Source organism: Prunus dulcis, chromosome 6 (genome assembly GCF_902201215.1).
Source record: "Prunus dulcis chromosome 6, ALMONDv2, whole genome shotgun sequence".
In the NCBI taxonomy this organism is placed as follows: domain Eukaryota; kingdom Viridiplantae; phylum Streptophyta; class Magnoliopsida; order Rosales; family Rosaceae; genus Prunus; species Prunus dulcis.
The window spans coordinates 4441216-4461003 of NC_047655.1; the positions used below are offsets into that span (position 1 = coordinate 4441216).

The following is a 19788-nucleotide window of genomic DNA, read 5'->3' on the forward strand; positions in this document are numbered from 1 at the left end:
TAACATGCCCATAATTTCGGTATATTATTATTTAGTTGGAATCTTTTCTAAGAATACCAGCATCTCAAGAGTGAAGTACAATCCCAAACTCAATTGTCCGCCATTACCAACATCACCAAATAGCAAACCCCTTAAAAAGCTAGATGTGCAGAATAAACACCTTTCATGATGAAGGTGAAGTTAGACCTAAGAGTAGCATATCTTGAACCGAATCTGAAACTTGCACTCAGCCTGCTTCGGTTCGTAGTAACTCCAGTCAGTATTGGTGGAATATCTTCACCCAGGCGAACGCCTGTAAGACCTCAAGCTCCTGTGTCTACGAGATGAACTTGGAGAGTAGCTCTCCCTTACCGTCCTCCTTTTTGGTTCAGGAGAAAGTCTGGGGTAGTTCCTCCTGTAACTCCTCCTAGGCCTAGGAGAGACACTATGCGAGTAGCTCCTCCTTGACCTTCTCCTTGCCCCAAGTGGACTAGGAGACCGCCTTCCATGGCGATACCTTCTTACGTGGTAAGAATCATCTGGTGAATACTCTCTGGAGTCATATGGTGAGTCGGCCAGGTAACGGTGTCTCACTGGTGACCTGCTGTAAGAGTAAGGTCTATACCGATTGCACTGAGCACAGTATGTTTTGGGCAGCCGACTGTAGTAAAGAGATAGCCCTCCGACGATTGTAGGAAGGAGATGCCCTCCGACGACTGTAATGTGGAGAGTATGACCTTCTCCTGCTTAGGTCAGATGAATAACTAGGTGACCGACTATAATGCCTCCGATGATTAGAGTACATACGAGATCTACGAGGAGGTGAGTAGCTGGGGGTTCTGTGGTGCACTACAACAAAATAACAGAAAATGTCACGATGGACAAAAGCTTTCCTGTCACTAGTTATACACAATTACGTTTGTATTTATTATCTCATCACGTGAATCATATAACAAGAGAGATAGACGCATTGTTGTTCATATAAGATCTCATCAATGAAGACATTAAAAACAACTTACGAGGAATTGTTTGATGCCCTCTTCCTGAAATAGGAGTTCGCCCTCTCCTACCCTAAAATGAAGGAAAACAAGAAATCAACCAAACAAATTAAACAGTGAATAAAAACCAAGCTACCATGATTGCAAAAATAAAAATTATAATTATAGAAAAGGGTGTCAATCATACTTTAATTTCACTGAGTTAGAAAACTTACAAGCAAATTGTTCATAGGCCGCTGGGGGCTCCGTTGGGGGCTCCTGCAAGCCAAAGCAAAATGAATAATCAGAGAAGGCATTAAAATCAAAGATACAATAAAATGGACAGATGAAAAGCAGCTTGGTTGAAGTTGAAGCCACAACCTTGAGCTGGAAGAGCACCTCCAAACAGAACTCGGAGAACTTGGAAGGGATGAACTCGGAGAGAACGAAACAGAACTTGGAAAGGACGAACTCGGAGAGGACCACGAGAAGGACGGCGTGTAACTGCGAGGTATGCAATTCAAGTCAGACCTTATTAGAAACCATGGCCAAACCACTAAAAACATGAAACGAGAAAAACAGAAGAATTTCTGGACAAAACGCACCTTGACCTTCCGGAGGATGACATCTGAAGACAGAACAGGAACAACAACAACAACAACAACAACAACAAAAAAAAGAAAGCCAAATTAAACTATTACACTGAAAAAAAAACACCAAAGAAAGAAATAAAGAAACCCAAAAAACAACAAAGCATGCCATGCCAGCACAATACAACGTAAGCAAAACTAATGACTAAACTGTATGTAAATGCTGATTGAAGTTCAACAACTGCTAATCAATTTATTTTGCATCCAATATTGAACAAAATCAGATCGTGTGCCATAGTTTTGTTGTGATTATCGTTGTCTCTACCAAATTAAACATAAATCGATCATCTAAAATAAGCTGCGATTAGGCTCTCAGGCACTATCATGAACATAATTTTTTTTTTCAAATTGTTCGAATTTAGATTTTTTTATTTTTTATTATTTATTTTTTTATTAAGACAAAATTTCATTAACCGTTAAAATAAAAGCATATATATATATATATATATATATCAATTACCTCGCAGCTTATATATATATATATATATATATATATATTTATAAAAAAAATATCAAATAAAAACTTCATTAGATAAACTTCAACGGTACAATTAAAGACATCAACAAGACATCTAAAATACCAATCCCAAGAGGGCAACAAACTAACATGCTAAAAACACAACTAACGCGGACAAAAATCGCACTAAAACTACTAGCTTACATCACTACAATTAACCATAAGCCCAAACAAAGTCCACAAATCCAACATAATCAAAACTCTAAAACATTCCATGAGTCTAGATGAACCCTACAACCACCATCTGATGAAGCGTTGTCGTGGCCACACCCATCACCGCATTCGTAACAGATCTGGAGAAAATATGATCTCCAACAATCTACTTTGGCATAAGAGCGAACAAATAAACGAAAACAACTTTGTCAAAGAACAATTGGGTGATTTGCAGTAATCTCCGTCAAAGACGATATAGAATTAAATTTAGAGAACATGAGCAACGTCAAGGAGCGGGTTTTGTGAGCAGAATTTGATTGAGAACACAGACTAAAATGGGTGACAGGGAACTTCAATCTAACTATGGCTCGGGAAAAAAAAAAAAAAAAAAACCATCACAAGGGGTTTTTTTCCCTTAAAAAAGTCTTAATTGACTTATTCACTAACCTAAAAGGAAAAGACTAAAAGAGAGAAGGGGCAGAGACGCTTCTTCCTCCTCCCTCTTCTATGGAGTTTTCCTTTATGACTCATAGACTAAAAGAGTGGCTAGAGTTTCTTGGGAGCCTAAACCATTCTTGAGATGCAATAACATTGTATTTGATACACAACAAATATATGTCGATTTTATTATTAACTACCTAATTATTATAGTCACGTTAAAAAAACACTACGTACAGGACGAAACGCTTACCGTAATAATTGATGGCAGAGAAATTCACCTCTCGCTCTCTTGCTCTACGTACGGCTTTCACAACACGAAGCAGCAAATAAATAGCCCAGAGCGGCCTATATAATAGGGGCGGGAGAGGAGGGAGCAGACGCTAAATCCCAATTAAAATCCAATTTTAAGTTTTTCGTGGGCCGGGTCTTGTACGGACTAACTTTACAATACAAAATTCGAACTCGGGTGAAAAACGCACTGCCTTACTGACCTAATACTTCTACCGTTTTACAGAGTTTTTTAGTTTGTGACATGATGAGTTCATAATTACCTATATAATTAATAAATGACAATTTTAAAAATTTTAAAATTGTGTCAAAATACAATTAATAAAATAAATAAACTCTTAATAGATTAATTCTTCAGAAATTAAAATACAACCTCCCATCTAAGAATTGAATTCTCTTAATAAAGTACCATAATTGAAATTCAATTACTGATTCAAATTCAAATTCAGATTCAAATTCAAATTCCCGATTAGTAAACACAACATAAATTTATATCCGAATACCAGTCAAAGTACAAAGATAATACATTCCAGAGTCAAGAATACAAAGATAATACAATCCATAAAAATTGTCCATCGCTACCAACATCACGAAACCACAACCCCTACACAGCTAGATATGGAAAGTAAACATCCTTCACGATGAAGGTGAAGTAGAACTAGGACTAGCAGATCTTGAAATATATCTGGAACTCGCACTCACACTCGGACTCCGATGTCTCAAGTAGCTTCTCCTAGACGATTCCCTGTAAGAAATTGAGCTCCTGCGTCTAGGAGATACACTTCGGGAGTAACTCTTCCCTGACCTCTTCTTTTTTGGTTCAGGTGAAACACTAGGGTAGTAAATACTCCTGGAGGACCTCCTAGGCCTGGGCGAAGGACTAGGGGAGTAGGGGGAGTAACTCCTCCTAGATGTCCTCCTAGGCCTGGGCGAAACACTGGGTGAGTAGCTCCTCTTGTAACTCCTCCTGGGCCTGGGAGAGATGCTGGGTGAGTAGCTCCTCCTTGATCTCCTTCTTGCCCTTGGAGAGACACTAGGAGAAACATAACGATAGCAATGCCTCCTTCCGTAGTACGAGTCATCTGGTGAATACTCCCTGTAACGATGCCTCCTCCCATAGTAAGAGTCATCTGGTGAATACTCCCTGGAATCATATGGCGAGTAGCCCCGGGCATGCTGTCTCACTGGTGACCTGCTGTAAGGGGTGCGAGACCGAGAGTAATATCTATGCCGACTGTAGTCAGGAGAGTATGATCTCCTCCTCCTGTAGTGTGGAGAGTATGACCTGCTCCTGCTTCGATCTGATGAATGAGGTGACTGGCTACAGCTCCTCCGATAAGGTGAGTAGGTAGGAGATCTACGAGGAGGTGAGTAACTAGGAGTTCGTCGACGCACTAGAGCAAAATAACAGAAAATTAGAGGCTAAAAACAAGGTACGTAAATGCAAACAAGGTCTTTAAAATCAACTTACCACGAATTGTTCGCAGCCCAAGATACCTTCCGGGAGTAGGGGTTCGCCCTCTCCGCCTTCTAGCCTAAAATTAATGAAGACATGGAATGAGATCGTGGAAATACCGACATACTGGGATGCAGCTAGTTGAAATCAATAATATTGGCTAAAACAAATATTGGCAACCAGGAAATGGAAACAACACAATATTTTAATTTGTAGAGAGAGAAATGCAGGGCATACAACCCCAATGATCTGATACTTGTTGTATTTGATTTGTTTGTTAAGTTGTTGTTTGGAATTTGATGAAGAGCTGCTTCACACAGCCAACCTGCTGCCACAAACACTTCAAGTGGAAAGAAGCAAACAACTTTCAAACTCAAAAAACTAAAAACAAATCATCTAGAATCCTGATACAATGTTGAACATAGTGCAGTATCAAATAACATAGGTTAAACAAAGTGAAGCTTGATCAATCATCAACAGTTTAAAGAAGGAACATTTACCCTCTCCACTGTAATGACACGGCCTTCAAGTACAGAGCGATCTAAATACTTAATACAGCGGTCAGCCTCATCAACATTTTCCATTGTAACAAACCCAAATCCACGAGATTCTCTTGTCCATGGATCAACCACAAGATGAACATCAATGACCTAGAAACCAATTAAACCATGAGACCAATGGATATATGCACAATTAAAGTTACTGCGACCCTATGATATATAACGCACATCAAACTACAGGGAACCAGTCAAACAAACACACAATAATTAGCAAATGAGAAAAATAATAATAATAATAATAAAGATAGGAAGAGGCCATCCTACTTTTCCCTCAGATGCAAAGTGCTTCTCGAGTTCTCTCTTTGTAATCCGAGGTGATAATCCAGTCACATACAAATTGTTCCCAGGATTCTCAACTGATGGGCTTCTGCAAACCAAAATGCATAATCAGAATACATCCACAAAGTAAAAAAGATTCAATAAATTGGGCCAAATGAGAAGCAGCTTGGTTAAAAGCACAACCTTGACCTTGACCTCGACCTCGACCTCGAAACAGACCTCGAAAGGGACCTACTGTACCGTTTTGGGGAAGGAGAGTAGGAATACCTGCCAAAGAAAATGCAATTTAACAAGTCCAAAATGAATTACTACAACCAACATGGCCAATAATCAACAACACAATAAGAGAACCAAAAAAAAGGAGTCTTTCCGAAACAAAAACACACCTTGACCTTCTGGAGTACGACATCTGAGACAGAACAAGAACAACAAAACAAACCCAGATTAGCGTTAGAAATAACACGTATAAGAACAAAAGGAAAAAAAATAATCTAAGAGAATAAATTTACGCATACAAAATTCCAACTCTTGCATCCATAATTAATATAACCAGAGTGTATGATAATTTTGATGCAACTGTCAATTGTTCGATCAACTTAATCATAAACAAATAATCAAAATAAAACTCTGATTTTTAAACCCGATTAGTACTTCACATACGTCATTTGTTTAGAAATATTTTGAGCAAAAAAGATATACAACGCACACTGAAGAACGAGCCGGAAAGCTTACCTTAGCGATCGGTGGCAGAAGAAACTCACTTTCGCTTTCGAAACTGAAGATCAATCTCTCTCTCGCTCTGTACGAATCGCTATGTCTTGAACGTGAGGGTTCTGGAATAGCGAAAGATTTATATAGGCAGTAACGTAGGAGAAGTTTCTGGAGCACCGGACGCCAAACCACATTAAAATCGAATTAATTTTCTGTGGCCACTGTTTTTTTTTTGTTTTTTTGGCCAATCAAACGAGTCCTCTACGGCACCAACTGATGCCACGTGGTGGCGCGAGAATGTTTTGGTAAAACGGTCTTCTTTATTTTTGGGCCCGTTCGGTAAAAATGTCTTTAAAGGGTAAATATCCACCTGAAGGACGACACTTTCATTTCCCTAATTTTGACCTTTTCTGGTATTAGAAAAATAAATGTAATTAGGCTATCACTAAATATAGTTGTGTTTTATATGAAATTTTAATTTAGTCACTAATTTTTTATAACTAAATTGATCACTATATTACTCAAATTTACAATAAATACATTTTTTTTCATTGACTTTCATATAAAATTCTAATTTGGTACTAAATAAAATATTAAAACAAAAGTCATGCAAATGCTATGATCTTTTGTGTAAAATTTAGTAACCAAATTCAACTTTTGTGTAAAATTCAGTGAAATGGAGACTAATTTAATTAATTTATTTTTATTTTTAAATGACTATATTGAAATTTTATGTAAAATTCAGTAATAAACAATATTACGAGATGTGAGGTGGAAAACAATATTACGAGCTACAAGCTCATATATTTAGATTGGAATTACAAATTGGCAAAAATAAAGTTGGGTTGCAATAGTAAAGAGTTGGGTCCAAATAGATTGGACATTCGACAAAGAAAGTATAAAGCAGGGGACGCACCGTTGAAGATTTGAACCTGGTTCCCTATTTGAAATAGAAAGTGAGCAAAAGCAAGAAAATTTGAACTTGGGAATTTGGGAATTAACAGAGCCACCGACTGGTTCATCAAAAAATCCCAATTGATACTAACCAAAGGCAGTGTGAAGTGGTGATAGTGACGGCACTCAAAACCCGCGAAAAATCAAACCCCCTTGGGAATCAGAACTAGAAGCAGAGTGCTTTGAACCCCAAAAACACTCAAAACCCTGGAGCCCCAAAAATGGATCCGATTGTTGCAGCAAATGGGCTCTCTTTCCGAGTCGGGTTCTCCGGTCACAGTGGCCACCTCAGGCTCGAGCCTCTTTCCACCGACGAGAGCTCCAACCCCGTCAATTCACTCCCTGATTTCATTCTGGTCAGTCTAGGGTTTGGCTTAGTTCTAATTTTGCTTTTTGGTTTTTTCTTGTACTTGTGTATTTGCTTAATTGGATACCGTTATGCGTGCGTAATGGGTTTTAGTACAAGTGCATTTGGAAGCTGAATTGTATTGTAGAGGGTGTCGAATTGAATGCATAATTCGCAACCATACAAAACTGGTTTCCGAAACAGGAGATTAGGAGAATGTTTTCAATTTGCTAAACGAGACTGCCAAGCCAACTCAATTCCAGCATTAATGTATGCTTGTTTTTTGTGTTTCAGCCGCCGGCATTTGCTAGGGAAACGCCTGAATCAATAAAAGAGTATATAGAGGACACGTATCTCTTGCCAAGATTGGACCCTGAAGTATTTTCGCCGGAAAAGGTCGGGAGGCAGTGGGATTTTGACTGGTTTGATAACGCAAATGTACCCTTGGAGCCCTCATTGCCGCGGACAGTTGTGGTTCCTACATGGGAATTACCATTTAGGAGTCAAAATGATGGGTCGGTGGGAGGTCAATGGGAACCTAAATCCGTGCAGGTATGGGGTTCACTCAATGTTTGTGTTTACCCACACAGTTAGCTTAGCAGGGGAAATCAAAACCGCAATGTGGTGATATCATTTAATTATGGATCTAAATCTTATTGGAATCTAAGTCGCCTGGATTTATTTTTTTCTTTTGGGAATTTGGCAGTATTTGAGTGATACATTTGTTACCCTTGTGCTTCTAAATGTGGCCCAGAGTTTTCTTATTATTTTATTTTAGGTGGATGTATCAGAACTTATAGTAGGAGCTCAAGAGTCTGGTTCCTTGCCACGCGTGGCTGGACCAGCGAAGGATTTTGTACGGGGAAGTATCAACAACCGCCCTTTTCGCCCAGGAGGCTTGGATGATTCCAAATCTCTAGAAAGAGTTCTTCCTGATGGTGCTTCTAATGGCGAGTGGGTTCACGAACTTCTGATTGGTGGCTCTGCTCAGGCCGTACCTCCAAGCTTTAAGCAAGGATTGGACCTTGGTGATCTCAAGGTTAATTTAACTGTCATTTGGATTGAAAGTTGTAAAATTGAGTATTATAGAAAACATAATATTGATAGAAGAGCTTTTTTGGAAGGCCTATCCATGCTCGTGGAATGTGTATAAGGATCAAAGTCCACTGAAGAGTACGTCAGATGAAAAGGTGGTCAGTTTTGCTTTTCCGTGCTTCTCTCTCTCTCTCTCTCTCTCTCTCTCTCTCTCTCTCTCTCTCAAGTAATCTTTACCTATAAAATATGCTTTGGCTACTAGATTATTTTAGATTTTGTTAACTGCAATGCCGTTTCCCCCCTCTCCCAACCCCAAACTAACCAACCTAAAACAAACAATTCAAACGCTTTTAGGTTGTTATCATGTTATCAAATTTTCTACTTATCCCTCATGTTCTCATGTGTTTCTTTTCTTACATTTATATTTTTTATTGGAATTTAGTGGTTACTTATTAAGTAAATTATGAGTTTAAAAACTCAGTGGTTCCTGCTATATATTTGTTTATGTGTAGGCTCAGTTAGGTGGGCCAATAGAATCTTTTCTAGATTATAATTATCTCTTATCTTACGTTGGCGAATGCTGTTTTTATTTTTATGTATTTTTAGGATTTGCAGAGTGAGTTGTCCGTGCAGTTTGATGACTTGTTCAAGAAGGCCTGGGAAGAGGATGTTGTTGAATTTGAAGGAGATGGTATGTATAATCTGCAATTGTGGTACAATTCGTGATTACATCTGTTTATTATTTTAGGATCTTATGGGTTAACAGCTATAAATAAATTCATGCTTGGGCTTTTGAAATCGGGTAGAGATAAGCAGAGTTAAAAGTGTTGCCTTTGAATGAGCTCTGGTTGACTTGGCTCTATTAGGTTGAGATTGCTTGAAGTTTGTTCTCAACTAAAATTGCAACTAAATTGTCAAGTTAGTTCAGTAAATTCAAGTAGATAGAGTATATTTATCCAGAACTGTGATACATTCCATGATTATGCATGGACACTGGATTGCAGCTTCTAATGCCTGCAGGGTTGATGAACCATGCATCTGTAATAAGTCTTGTGGTGAATACTTAGCTCTTTTCCCTTGTGGTGAATACTTAGCTCCTTTCCTCCCTTCTCAAGCATTCACCATCAAAAATAGATTTGCATATTAACTGGGATTATGTTTGATGATGAATAAGAGTGATTGTGTTGTAAAGTTGAATGTATAATAAGGTAAGAAGCATATGTTGTTGTTAACTATTCAAGAGTAACTTTGAACTAAGGACTAAATTCTGTGAGCAGTCTATTAATTCTGGTTGCGTTCATTATTTTTTGGGCTAATGTGGATGCCATCCACAAAGGTCAATTGTCAGGATCAGAATCTGTTAAGTCAGAGGATGAAGCAAACGAGGTTGATGTTGCCAGAAATTCATGCGAGCCTGAGTTATCTGTGTTAGATGAGATTTTGTCAGTTGAGGCAAAGTCAAGATTCAATGAAACTGATGAAGATGGTGAAAAAAACCCAGAGGTAATTATTTGTAAAGTAGCAGTTTACAGAAACTCTCTTATTTGAACATGTTTCATGCTTTGCACTGAACCTTGCTCACTGCTTTATTTTTATTTTTTAACTAGTTCACCATTGGCAGGCTTGGGCAATTAGTGGAGGTACAGAATGGATTGCAGAGAATTTTTATGATCTTATTCCTGACAAGGCACTTGATTATCCTTTTGAATTGGATAAATTCCAGAAGGAGGTATCGGTCAATCCAAACCCTCTTCTATAATGTTTCCATTAGTAGATTGATTTTTATTTTTATTTTCTGGGCCAACGTGAGTAGATTGTTTAGATCTTTACTCAATGATTTGTTCAGAGAGGTAAAACTTTGACATATATTTTGACTTTAAATTTCTATGCATGGCTTTCCTTGGTTTGTAGTTTGGCTCATGTCCCTTTCACTGATATGATTCAGTAACAATGATGGAAAAAAAAAAAATCAATAGTTGATTTACAAACATGAACATTACACTCGCCATAAATTTCAAATGTGGGACGTTGGACATGTCCCAAGACATTGGTTGCTTCGACTGCACAATGATGTCAGCATGGTTAAGTGTGCTGTACATTATTGTAATGTAGAGAACAGGACTATATATGTGCATGTTGTTGGGTGGGTTATATCGTTAGTGCTCTTGAGAAGTTTAAAAATTTAACAGTTGTGCAGATTCTCAGATACATTATCCTCATTTTCACCATTAGCACCAGAGAGGGTTGCCTTAACATCTTTATCTCTTCTTTACAGCATCTAGATATCATGATAACTGTCATTAGAATTTTCATGTCACAGTAAATTGTGGGATTTCGTCAACAACAAAAAATTACATGTAGAAATCCTTCATGAGCAAATAGTTTTGCTACTTTTCTTTCACTGTTGTAGTGTACAAAGTTTTTTATATTTATTATCTTAAAGAGTGGCTTTGAAAATTCTGTTTTTTTATGCCCAAATAACCTTTCCTTTGTGATATGTTTACAGGCTATTTATTATCTTGAAAAGGGGGACTCTGTCTTTGTTGCTGCTCACACATCAGCTGGAAAGACAGTTGTTGCAGAATATGCATTTGCTTTAGCATCAAAAGTACAGCCTAAATTCTTAAGCTCGTGGTTCTTTTTACTCGTTTATATTTGATTATTTGTTAATTAAACCCCTTATGTTAATGTTGGGCAGCATTGCACCAGAGCTGTGTATACTGCTCCTATTAAAACCATCAGCAATCAAAAGTACAGAGATTTCTGTGGAAAATTTGATGTTGGACTTCTCACTGGTGATGTTAGCTTGAGGCCAGAGGCATCTTGTCTCATTATGACCACAGAAATCTTAAGGTCAATGCTTTATCGCGGTGCAGACATAATACGTGATATTGAATGGGTAAAGGGGCTCGTTTTCTGTGATAATCTTTTGAACAGTAATTTTCCTCCTTTTATAGGTTAATTTCTTCATTGTATTTATTTTTCCCAGTTTCCATTTTTTTTCCTCAGTAAATTACTAAAATATTTTTGTTGCTTGTTCTGCATGTGAGAGAATATAGGTTATCTTTGATGAGGTGCACTATGTCAATGATGTCGAAAGAGGTGTTGTTTGGGAAGAAGTTATTATAATGCTTCCAAGACACATTAATATTGTCCTCCTTTCAGCTACGGTATTTCCTTTTTCCTGATATTATTCACAATCTCGATCTGAAACAAATAATGCAAATATGAATTATGATTATTTATCTGTTCTATCCAAAAGTATATAGATTTAAATTTGTTGATTACTCTAGTGTTTTCTTTGACTAAGTTATAGATTAGGTCTTTTAGGAAATAGAGCAAAGAGTTTTGACCAAATAATCTGAGTGATGATTCTAGCTGCAAGATTGGTATTTTTGTGTCAGAAGTTGCTAAGCAACCTGTATTTTCCATGCAAGTATAAAAGCACTGTCCATTATCTTTGTTGTTTTCTGACGTTATATTGCCCGGGCTATGGAATTTGTATGTCATTGTATCTAGTACCTACCTATTATCAAAACTTTGGTAGCAGGTGGAATAGCTAGTTTACCTTGCCTTGGGACCTGCTCCGTTGTCTATATCTTTTAAAAGCCTTCCTTGAAAACAATGGCATAACTGTTCTATTACTTCTCAGCTTCTGTAAAGATACTTGTGCATTCGATATGTGGGCAGTTGGTCTTTGTTTTCCCCTGCCCCTTCATTTTAATTTTTGTTTGCAGCAGCAGATGCATTGCATTACGTGTTAATTGTAAATTTGTAGGTACCAAACAAAGTGGAGTTCGCGGACTGGATTGGACGGACAAAGCAAAAGAAAATCCGTGTTACTGGGTAAGCATGAATCTGTGTGGCATATGGATTTAACTATTTTTGTTCTTTTGAGTCAATTCAAATCAATTAAAACTATCTTGATTTGTTTTTATCACTGCTTACTATTCATTCTTCTAAGAATGTGGCAGAAAGGGGGTTTGTAATGCTTTATTGTCAACTTTTTTACATCATTTTCATATTTGAGGTTATAATTTTGATATCAGGACTACAAAAAGACCAGTACCATTGGAGCACTGCCTATTTTACTCCGGAGAACTTTACAAAATATGTGAAAGTGAAAGCTTTATTCCCCAGGGGTTCAAAGCTGCAAAAGATGCATTCAAGAAAAAGAATATGAGTGCTGCGACTGGTGGTAGTGGATCACATGCTCCAGCTCCAGTTTCTCATGATGGGGCTCGAACTCAAAAACAAAGTTCTAACTGGGGAAAACAAAAGAAGCAATCTGGTCCCCAAAATTTGGGGAATTTCTCCAAAGCTGGTGGATCAAATCAAAACAATGGAAATGGCATGAACAATTGGGGTTTAAGGAGATCAGATGCCTCTTTGTGGTTGTCACTTATTAACAAGCTCTCGAAGAAGTCTCTGTTACCTGTATGTTTGAATATAATTCCTTATTGTGCATGTCTCTTGCTTTAAATTTATTTGGTTCTAGTACTTTATGGAAATAATACAACTCCCTACGACAATTAATTGTGCAGTGTTTTTTTTTTTTTTTTAATTTTATGAAATAAAATAGAAATGAAAAGGGAAAAAAATATTAAATTTTAGATTGTCTACCAAAATTAAGAAATAAATTTAGACAAATAAGAGGAAGGCAACTCCAAATGTGTTTTCTTGGTGGTTGTCATATTTAACAGGGAAAATAACTATGTCTCCTCCATGTTTTGAGTTCAAGTATCTATGGAACTGTTGTTAATTGTCTGTGCAAAGAGTAGAAGTTCGGCTCATATTTCGGAACCAGAGAGTTGTTGCTTTATCTTGTAAATGCCTGTGTTAATATTACATTCTCTTGTAATAATTCTGTAATCTTGATTTCAATTCCCTGACTTGTCTGCCTAGGTGGTTATATTTTGTTTCTCAAAGAATCGCTGTGATAAGTCAGCTGATAGTATGTATGGGATTGACCTCACAAGTAGTTCTGAGAAAAGTGAGATTCGTGTGTTCTGTGATAAAGCATTTTCGCGGCTAAAGGGATCTGACAGGACTTTACCACAGGTTTGTTACATGCTAATTATTTCTTTTTAATTAACAAAATAACTTTGGGCCTTGGACATAATATGATTTGATGTACAGGTTGTCAGAGTTCAAAACCTTCTTCATAGAGGAATTGGTGTCCATCATGCTGGACTGCTTCCAATTGTTAAGGAAGTTGTTGAAATGCTTTTTTGTCGTGGTGTAATCAAGGTATTTTACTTCTGGGTTATTTCTGTGTCATGACATTCATATTTTGTTTTTCAAAATGATACTCCAGTTACCGTTGATGATCTTTAGATGTTAACAGTGACGTTGCAAATAGTTTGCATATTTGTGTTAATAATCATTAGAGTTAAATTTTCTCTGTTATTTTCACATGTCATTGAGTTCTAATGGTCATTTTAGAATTTAGATCTAATAACTTTTTTAGTGACCATATCTGTTATTTTGTAGGTTTTGTTCTCAACAGAGACATTTGCAATGGGAGTCAATGCACCAGCTAGAACGGTCAGTTTTGTTGGGCAGTTTTTCCAAAATTGAAGTATAATTTCTGCTACAATATCAAGAATTTGGTGGTTTTCTTTATTTGGTACATATTTCAGAATTCTTTTGTTGCATTAGTTTCCTATTGATTAACATCGACCAGTCTTGCAAAACTATAAAAACAAAAAAGTCCTACTAAATAGTTCTGATGGTACAAGTGTCTGCAAATTTGTTGATTGAATAATTTATTTCCTTAATTTGAAGCTGCACGTGTTAGAGCTTCTATTTTGACATCTTATAATGCAGTCACGTGGAAGAGCTCCTTTAGTTTGATTCTGCCGTTGAATTGATTTGGTTGATGGTTTTGACTTCAAACTTGAGTTTTATGTTTCATTACTTCACTAGAATGAGAAACGGCATGGCCTATGACCCCTAAACATATTATAAATTTCTGCAAATTCACTTCACATCCTGTACTAGTTGTGCTTTGTTTGTATTGATGAAATTCAGTATTGAAAAATATTTCAAATTTGCCACTAAAATATCTTATAAATTGACAGATGTGTTACTGACAGCCGACAAGGCATCTTCTTGCCTGTTCGCTGTTCTTTAGTTGCATATACAACATTGCTGTCTTAACTTCTAACTTTCGTCAATATTTTTTGCAGGTTGTTTTTGATACATTAAGGAAATTTGATGGCAAGGAATTTAGACAATTACTGCCTGGAGAATACACTCAAATGGCAGGCCGTGCAGGCCGAAGAGGACTTGATAAAATTGGTACAGTTATTGTAATGTGCCGTGATGAAATCCTAGAAGAAAGTGATTTAAAGCATGTCATAGTTGGAAGTGCAACCAGGCTTGAATCTCAGTTTCGGCTTACCTATATTATGATCTTGCATCTCCTTCGTGTTGAGGAACTGAAGGTGCCTACTTACTTCATTTCAACTCCGTTCATATAAATAGGGGAAAAGAAAATAGATTGCAGATCAATAATTTTCAAAAATTGAAGTCCGTGTCCAAATTGTAGGAGCTAAAAATAAAACCGACATCTTTATACATGTTGATTTGGATAAATACATACTGTTCATCCATAACATCTTTACTTTTATGGGAGCTAAACAATTTTTTTTTTATAACCTGTGGTGAAAATACAATCCTTTTCGGGGTAATATATTTGATTGAGGCTCACTAGGAGAAGTAACAAAACCCTTGGCCGTTTCTGAGGCTGCATTTATAATGACCATCTTGGGTCCATGGAGTGATGGAATGGCTTCTGCATCTTAACCTCATTGTCACAGTATTCTATCAACAAAGGCTAATTTTAGAGTAAAAGTATATTTGTTTTTCAAAACGAAAAATTATATTGGTTGTTCCTTTTAATTAATTCTGTGTTTGTGAAAAATACAAGTCTACTTTTCATATCATAAGTACAAGTTAAGGTTTTAGCTCTGCAGTTTTAGTGAGTGCATTGGGACTGTCACTGCAGGTGGAGGACATGCTTAAAAGAAGTTTTGCTGAATTCCATGCTCAGAAGAAACTACCAGAACAGCAGCAACTTCTGATGCGAAAGCTTGCACAACCTACAAAAACTATTGAGTGGGTCAATGGCAGAGTCATGATTATTACTTATCTGTATAATATGTCAGGGCACATGTTATATGTTACATTATATATTCAATCCAGTGGTAACCTACTAAATGTGGCTATAGCTTTTTGTTAGGCATGCAGGCTTTAAAACTTTTACTGTTAACCAAGTGCTACATAAAAATAGTTGTGTTTGAACCGATTTTGGCTTAGGCTCATGTATCATTATCTCATTATGAGGATATTGCTGCTATCAGTGCGTATTCATCTAACAATAGCATTTGTGGCCTTGTAAATTGTAATAGCATATTAGCTAGCATTTTTGAACGATATAAAAAAATTGATTTTTTTTTTTTTTTCTTTTAAGCAATTGACGATGGGCTGTCCTTGTTTATCAGTTCAGTTGATGTATAAGGTCTATCCATCTCTATGATAATCATTAATTGTCAAAGCATCATCTAAGACACTTTAGTAAATGGAAGTTATTACTTGTTAGATGCTGCAATTCTATTTTTGCTGTTATGTTTTGCCTTTCATCAAATATGCTGCAATTCTATTTTTGATGCTGCATGACTATTTGCATGTAGGTGTATAAAAGGTGAACCAGCTATTGAGGAGTATTATGACATGTACTCAGAAGCTGAGACATATTACACGGAAATATTGGAGGCAGTTATGCAGTCCTCTGTTGCCCAAAAATTTCTTACAGCTGGGAGAGTGGTAGTCATGAAATCACAATCAGTAAGTCCCTTACATAGTTTACACATTAATTCCAGTCATATCCTAAATTGTTTGTTTATTTATTTCCCTGCTTTTTCCTCCCTCAGGATCAAATTGTAGTATTACTCTTCTGTTTATTGTTCTGTGCTAATAGGAATGATTGCTTTCCTGCATGACTATGGGTGATTCTTTTATTTTACATGATATGTAGAGATACTCGTAATATGCGGGCATCTGATGTCTACCCGTTGAAAAAGAAAAAAAGAATGATGTCCTCTGATGGTGGGTTGATTATTAATGTGTTAAGAAAAAAATGAAATATTGCAATTTGAATAAGACTTGGACTTTAATATTTTCTATTTCTTAGTGATAATTTAGCCCCGACTTCAAACAAATCACCCAATTTATTTCCCTTAAACGTCCCAAAGCTGGAGTCTTCAATGACAACTTCTATGCAAAAATCAAGAGAGATGATCCTACAGCCTGCATGGAAGATCATCATAAATTGTAATCTGAAAATTATTCCATAGCTTGAGCCTAGAGAACAAATTGGTAACCAATTTTAATAAATAAATAACTCAGAACTCATCATTTTTACATTGGAAATGAAATGATTGATAACAGAAAAGGCAAGTTTTAGAAACTTCGAGGGTTAATCGAGATATTTCTCTGTGACATCTCACTCTCCCTCCCTTCACCCTTGAAACTGAAGTTAAAGGGAGTCCTTGTTCCCCAGTGATATGTTTGATTGGTGCTGATTTGGTGGTTTCTAGTCCTCACATAAGCATGATATGTTGGTATCTGCATCTACCGTGGTGTCTCTTTCTCATATTAAACTGTACAAGTAGACTCTTCCATTTTTTCATTGATATTGTATCTGGTTCTTTGTTAGAGTAGTTGAGGGTATGCTAAACATGTATCATGCCTTACCAACAGGGCCAGGACCACTTGCTTGGAGTCATTGTGAAGCCTCCTTCTTCAAGTAATAAGCAATACATTGTTTTAGTGCTGAAACCTGAATTACAAACTCCCCTGGCTAGTGATAACTTGCAAGATAGTAAAAACACCGATTTTCCACAAGGTTATTTCATGGCACCAAAATCTAAACGTGCTATTGAAGAAGATTATTTTCCTGGCGTCACTTCTCGCAAAGGATCGGGTGTCATCAACATAAAATTACCACACCAGGGTTCTGCTGCTGGGGTAAGGTTTGAGGTTAGAGAAGTCAATAACAAGGATTTTTTATGCATATGCAATTGCAAGATAAAGATTGACCAAGTTCGGCTTCTTGAAGACGTTTCCAGTCATGCTTACTCCAAGACAGTTCAACAGCTGTTGGGCACAAAATCCAATGGAAATAAGTACCCTCCAGCCTTAGATCCAATGGAAGGTACATCTATTTGTCAGTCTAAATAAAACATAAAAGGTTTTGGGAAATTAAAGTTCAGTTGTATCATTATAAATTATATTCATCCTAGATTAATATACGCTTGATTGCAACTATATAGAGTTGTGATGCATTGATTCTGTGGATGCTTTTATTATACCGTTGGAAATCTGAGCTCCCGACTTTCCACTCCTTGATTCGATATTCGTTTGTCCCATTTACTTTCTCTTTTCTGTTTGATTATTTATGTTAGGTTCAAGAATTCTATTGTTGATAAAGCATACTAACTTAATAACTTCTATAGGCACTTTACTTGTTAGAATGTGCTGAAGACTTGGATCAATTGAGAATTATAGGGTTTAACTCACTCTTTAAGCTGACCTTCATAGTGGTGACTCTGGTTCAGATCTGAAGTTGAGAGATGTGAATCATGTGGAAACATACTACAAGTGGACTAACTTATTGCAAAAGATGGCAGAGAATAAGTGCCATGGTTGTACAAAGTTGGAGGAGCACATTATTTTAGCAAGAGAGATAAAGAGACACAAAGAGGAAGTTAATGCTCTAAAGTATGAAATGTCAGATGAGGCACTGCAACAAATGCCAGATTTTCAAGGCCGGGTACATGTCCATGATATGCATGTGTTTTTCTATGTTTCTGTGGCTTAATACTAATGATTCCTCCTTGTATTTTAATTGTATATTTTCAGATAGATGTTCTGAAGGAAATTGGATGTATAGATGCCGACCTTGTTGTTCAAATAAAAGGCCGTGTTGCATGCGAAATGAATTCAGGGGAGGAGTTGATTTGCACAGAGTGTTTGTTTGAGAACCAACTGGATGACCTGGAACCAGAAGAAGCTGTGGCGTTAATGTCTGCCTTTGTGTTTCAGCAGAAGAATACTTCCGAACCTTCTCTTACTCCAAAACTGTCTCAGGCGAAACAAAGGTTCTCTCCCCATCTTCTGCATACAAATTTTTCTTCTGTGCCAAATTCCATGTTTAAATATCTTTTTTAATACAAAATATATGCATAGGATTTAGGTAGTATACTTTATGCTTACACTTAGAGTCTACAATCGACCACTAGGTCTGGCCCTATTAGTCCATCAGACTATGTTACCTAGAATTTTCACTTCTTAGTGTCTCCTGGGTCCCTGGCACAGATTAATCAAATACTTTGCCTGCATCCACGCATATCCAGAATTGTCATTAAAAAAATTTGTTCTGTATTATCATCCTCCTAGTTTAATTATACCCTCGGACAAAGTGAGAAAAATATTATAATAAGAAATCTGATTTCCTTGCCAGAATAAACTCATTTCGGATATTTCTCATTTCAGATTGTACAACACAGCAATAAGACTGGGCGAGCTTCAAGGCCACTTCAAAGTTCAAATAAATCCGGAGGAGTATGCCCGAGAGAATCTCAAGTTTGGTCTTGTTCAAGTCGTTTATGAGTGGGCAAAGGTATTCATCTTATAATTTCATGAATTTTTCCTATGATTTTTGGAGTGGTTGGTCTTACATGCCCTTATAATTGCAGGGCACTCCATTTGCAGATATTTGTGAACTTACGGATGTTCCTGAAGGCATGATAGTGCGGACCATTGTCAGACTTGATGAGACGTGCCGCGAGTTCAAAAATGCTGCATCTATTATGGGTAATTCTGCTCTGTACAAGAAAATGGAAACCGCTTCAAATGCGATAAAGCGTGATATTGTATTTGCGGCTAGCTTATATGTCACTGGAGTTTAACTGGCAACTTGAAGTTGAAGGTACACCTTTCCAGTTCATTCTTGTAAGTACTGAAGGGGGGGATCTGGAGAAGCATACACAGCCGTTTATTTTGTTGTATGTTAATTTACGCCCTGTTCCTTATGCTCAATTTCTCAACCAAAGTTCTCAATTTTTTCACATTTTTAACAGAGAAGGAAGCTAGCTAACAAACGAGGTTTTTTAACCTTTTTTTTTTTTTTTTTTTTTCTCTTCCTCTTTTGCTAACTAGGGCACAAATTGTGATCCAAAAGAAAATGTCGTGCAGTTGGGGATCTTCCTATCTTCTATTTTGTCTGATACTAAGTATCTAGCTAATGCCGAACCAAGCTATTATCCAGGGTACAATTTTTCCTTGGTTAATCAACTCAAGCAAAAGGGATTTAAACCCATAAGCTAATTCTCCACCCTAGGGAGAGGAAATCCGAAATCCAATCCAAGAGTACCA

The 19788-nt window shown here is 36.9% G+C and overlaps 3 protein-coding genes across 10 annotated transcripts; 1 reads left to right on the plus strand and 2 right to left on the minus strand.

The window, feature by feature from the left end:
- Positions 1–13: 13 nt before the first annotated feature.
- On the minus strand, positions 14–1610 carry LOC117630927 (arginine/serine-rich protein 1-like). Its single transcript, XM_034363796.1, has 5 exons — positions 1562–1610; positions 1338–1460; positions 1193–1235; positions 999–1050; positions 14–828 (listed from the first exon to the last, which is right to left on the minus strand). The coding sequence occupies exons 1-5, from the start codon at positions 1582–1584 to the stop codon at positions 599–601; spliced, it is 471 nt and encodes a 156-aa protein (XP_034219687.1). The 5' UTR covers positions 1585–1610; the 3' UTR covers positions 14–598.
- Positions 1611–3474: 1864 nt separating this feature from the next.
- On the minus strand, positions 3475–6161 carry LOC117631473 (serine/arginine-rich splicing factor SR45a-like). 4 transcript variants are annotated; one of them, XR_004586327.1, is made up of 8 exons: positions 6033–6161; positions 5687–5709; positions 5490–5567; positions 5286–5388; positions 4962–5111; positions 4702–4801; positions 4477–4540; positions 4281–4399 (listed from the first exon to the last, which is right to left on the minus strand). XR_004586327.1 is itself a non-coding variant. In XM_034364638.1 (7 exons), the coding sequence occupies exons 2-7, from the start codon at positions 5707–5709 to the stop codon at positions 3642–3644; spliced, it is 1176 nt and encodes a 391-aa protein (XP_034220529.1). In that variant the 5' UTR covers positions 6033–6161; the 3' UTR covers positions 3475–3641. The 4 variants fall into 4 exon arrangements, 2 of the variants coding, with proteins under 2 accessions (XP_034220529.1, XP_034220528.1); XM_034364638.1 differs by lacking the exon at positions 4702–4801 and having other exon boundaries at positions 3475–4399; XM_034364637.1 differs by lacking the exon at positions 4702–4801 and having other exon boundaries at positions 3475–4399; positions 5484–5567; positions 6033–6145.
- A 728-nt stretch (positions 6162–6889) lies between these two features.
- Positions 6890–19775, plus strand: LOC117629604 (DExH-box ATP-dependent RNA helicase DExH11). 5 transcript variants are annotated; one of them, XM_034362133.1, is made up of 23 exons: positions 6890–7321; positions 7606–7863; positions 8090–8350; positions 8436–8501; positions 8953–9037; positions 9683–9849; positions 9968–10075; positions 10853–10954; positions 11045–11245; positions 11406–11516; positions 12125–12192; positions 12396–12783; positions 13252–13407; positions 13486–13596; positions 13840–13893; positions 14538–14795; positions 15359–15468; positions 16044–16197; positions 17113–17566; positions 17970–18184; positions 18274–18512; positions 18907–19033; positions 19110–19775. In XM_034362133.1, the coding sequence occupies exons 1-23, from the start codon at positions 7187–7189 to the stop codon at positions 19320–19322; spliced, it is 4041 nt and encodes a 1346-aa protein (XP_034218024.1). In that variant the 5' UTR covers positions 6890–7186; the 3' UTR covers positions 19323–19775. The 5 variants fall into 5 exon arrangements, with proteins under 5 accessions (XP_034218024.1, XP_034218027.1, XP_034218023.1 ...); XM_034362132.1 differs by having other exon boundaries at positions 6932–7321; positions 8436–8504; XM_034362134.1 differs by having other exon boundaries at positions 6932–7321; positions 8436–8504; positions 8962–9037.
- Positions 19776–19788: the final 13 nt, after the last annotated feature.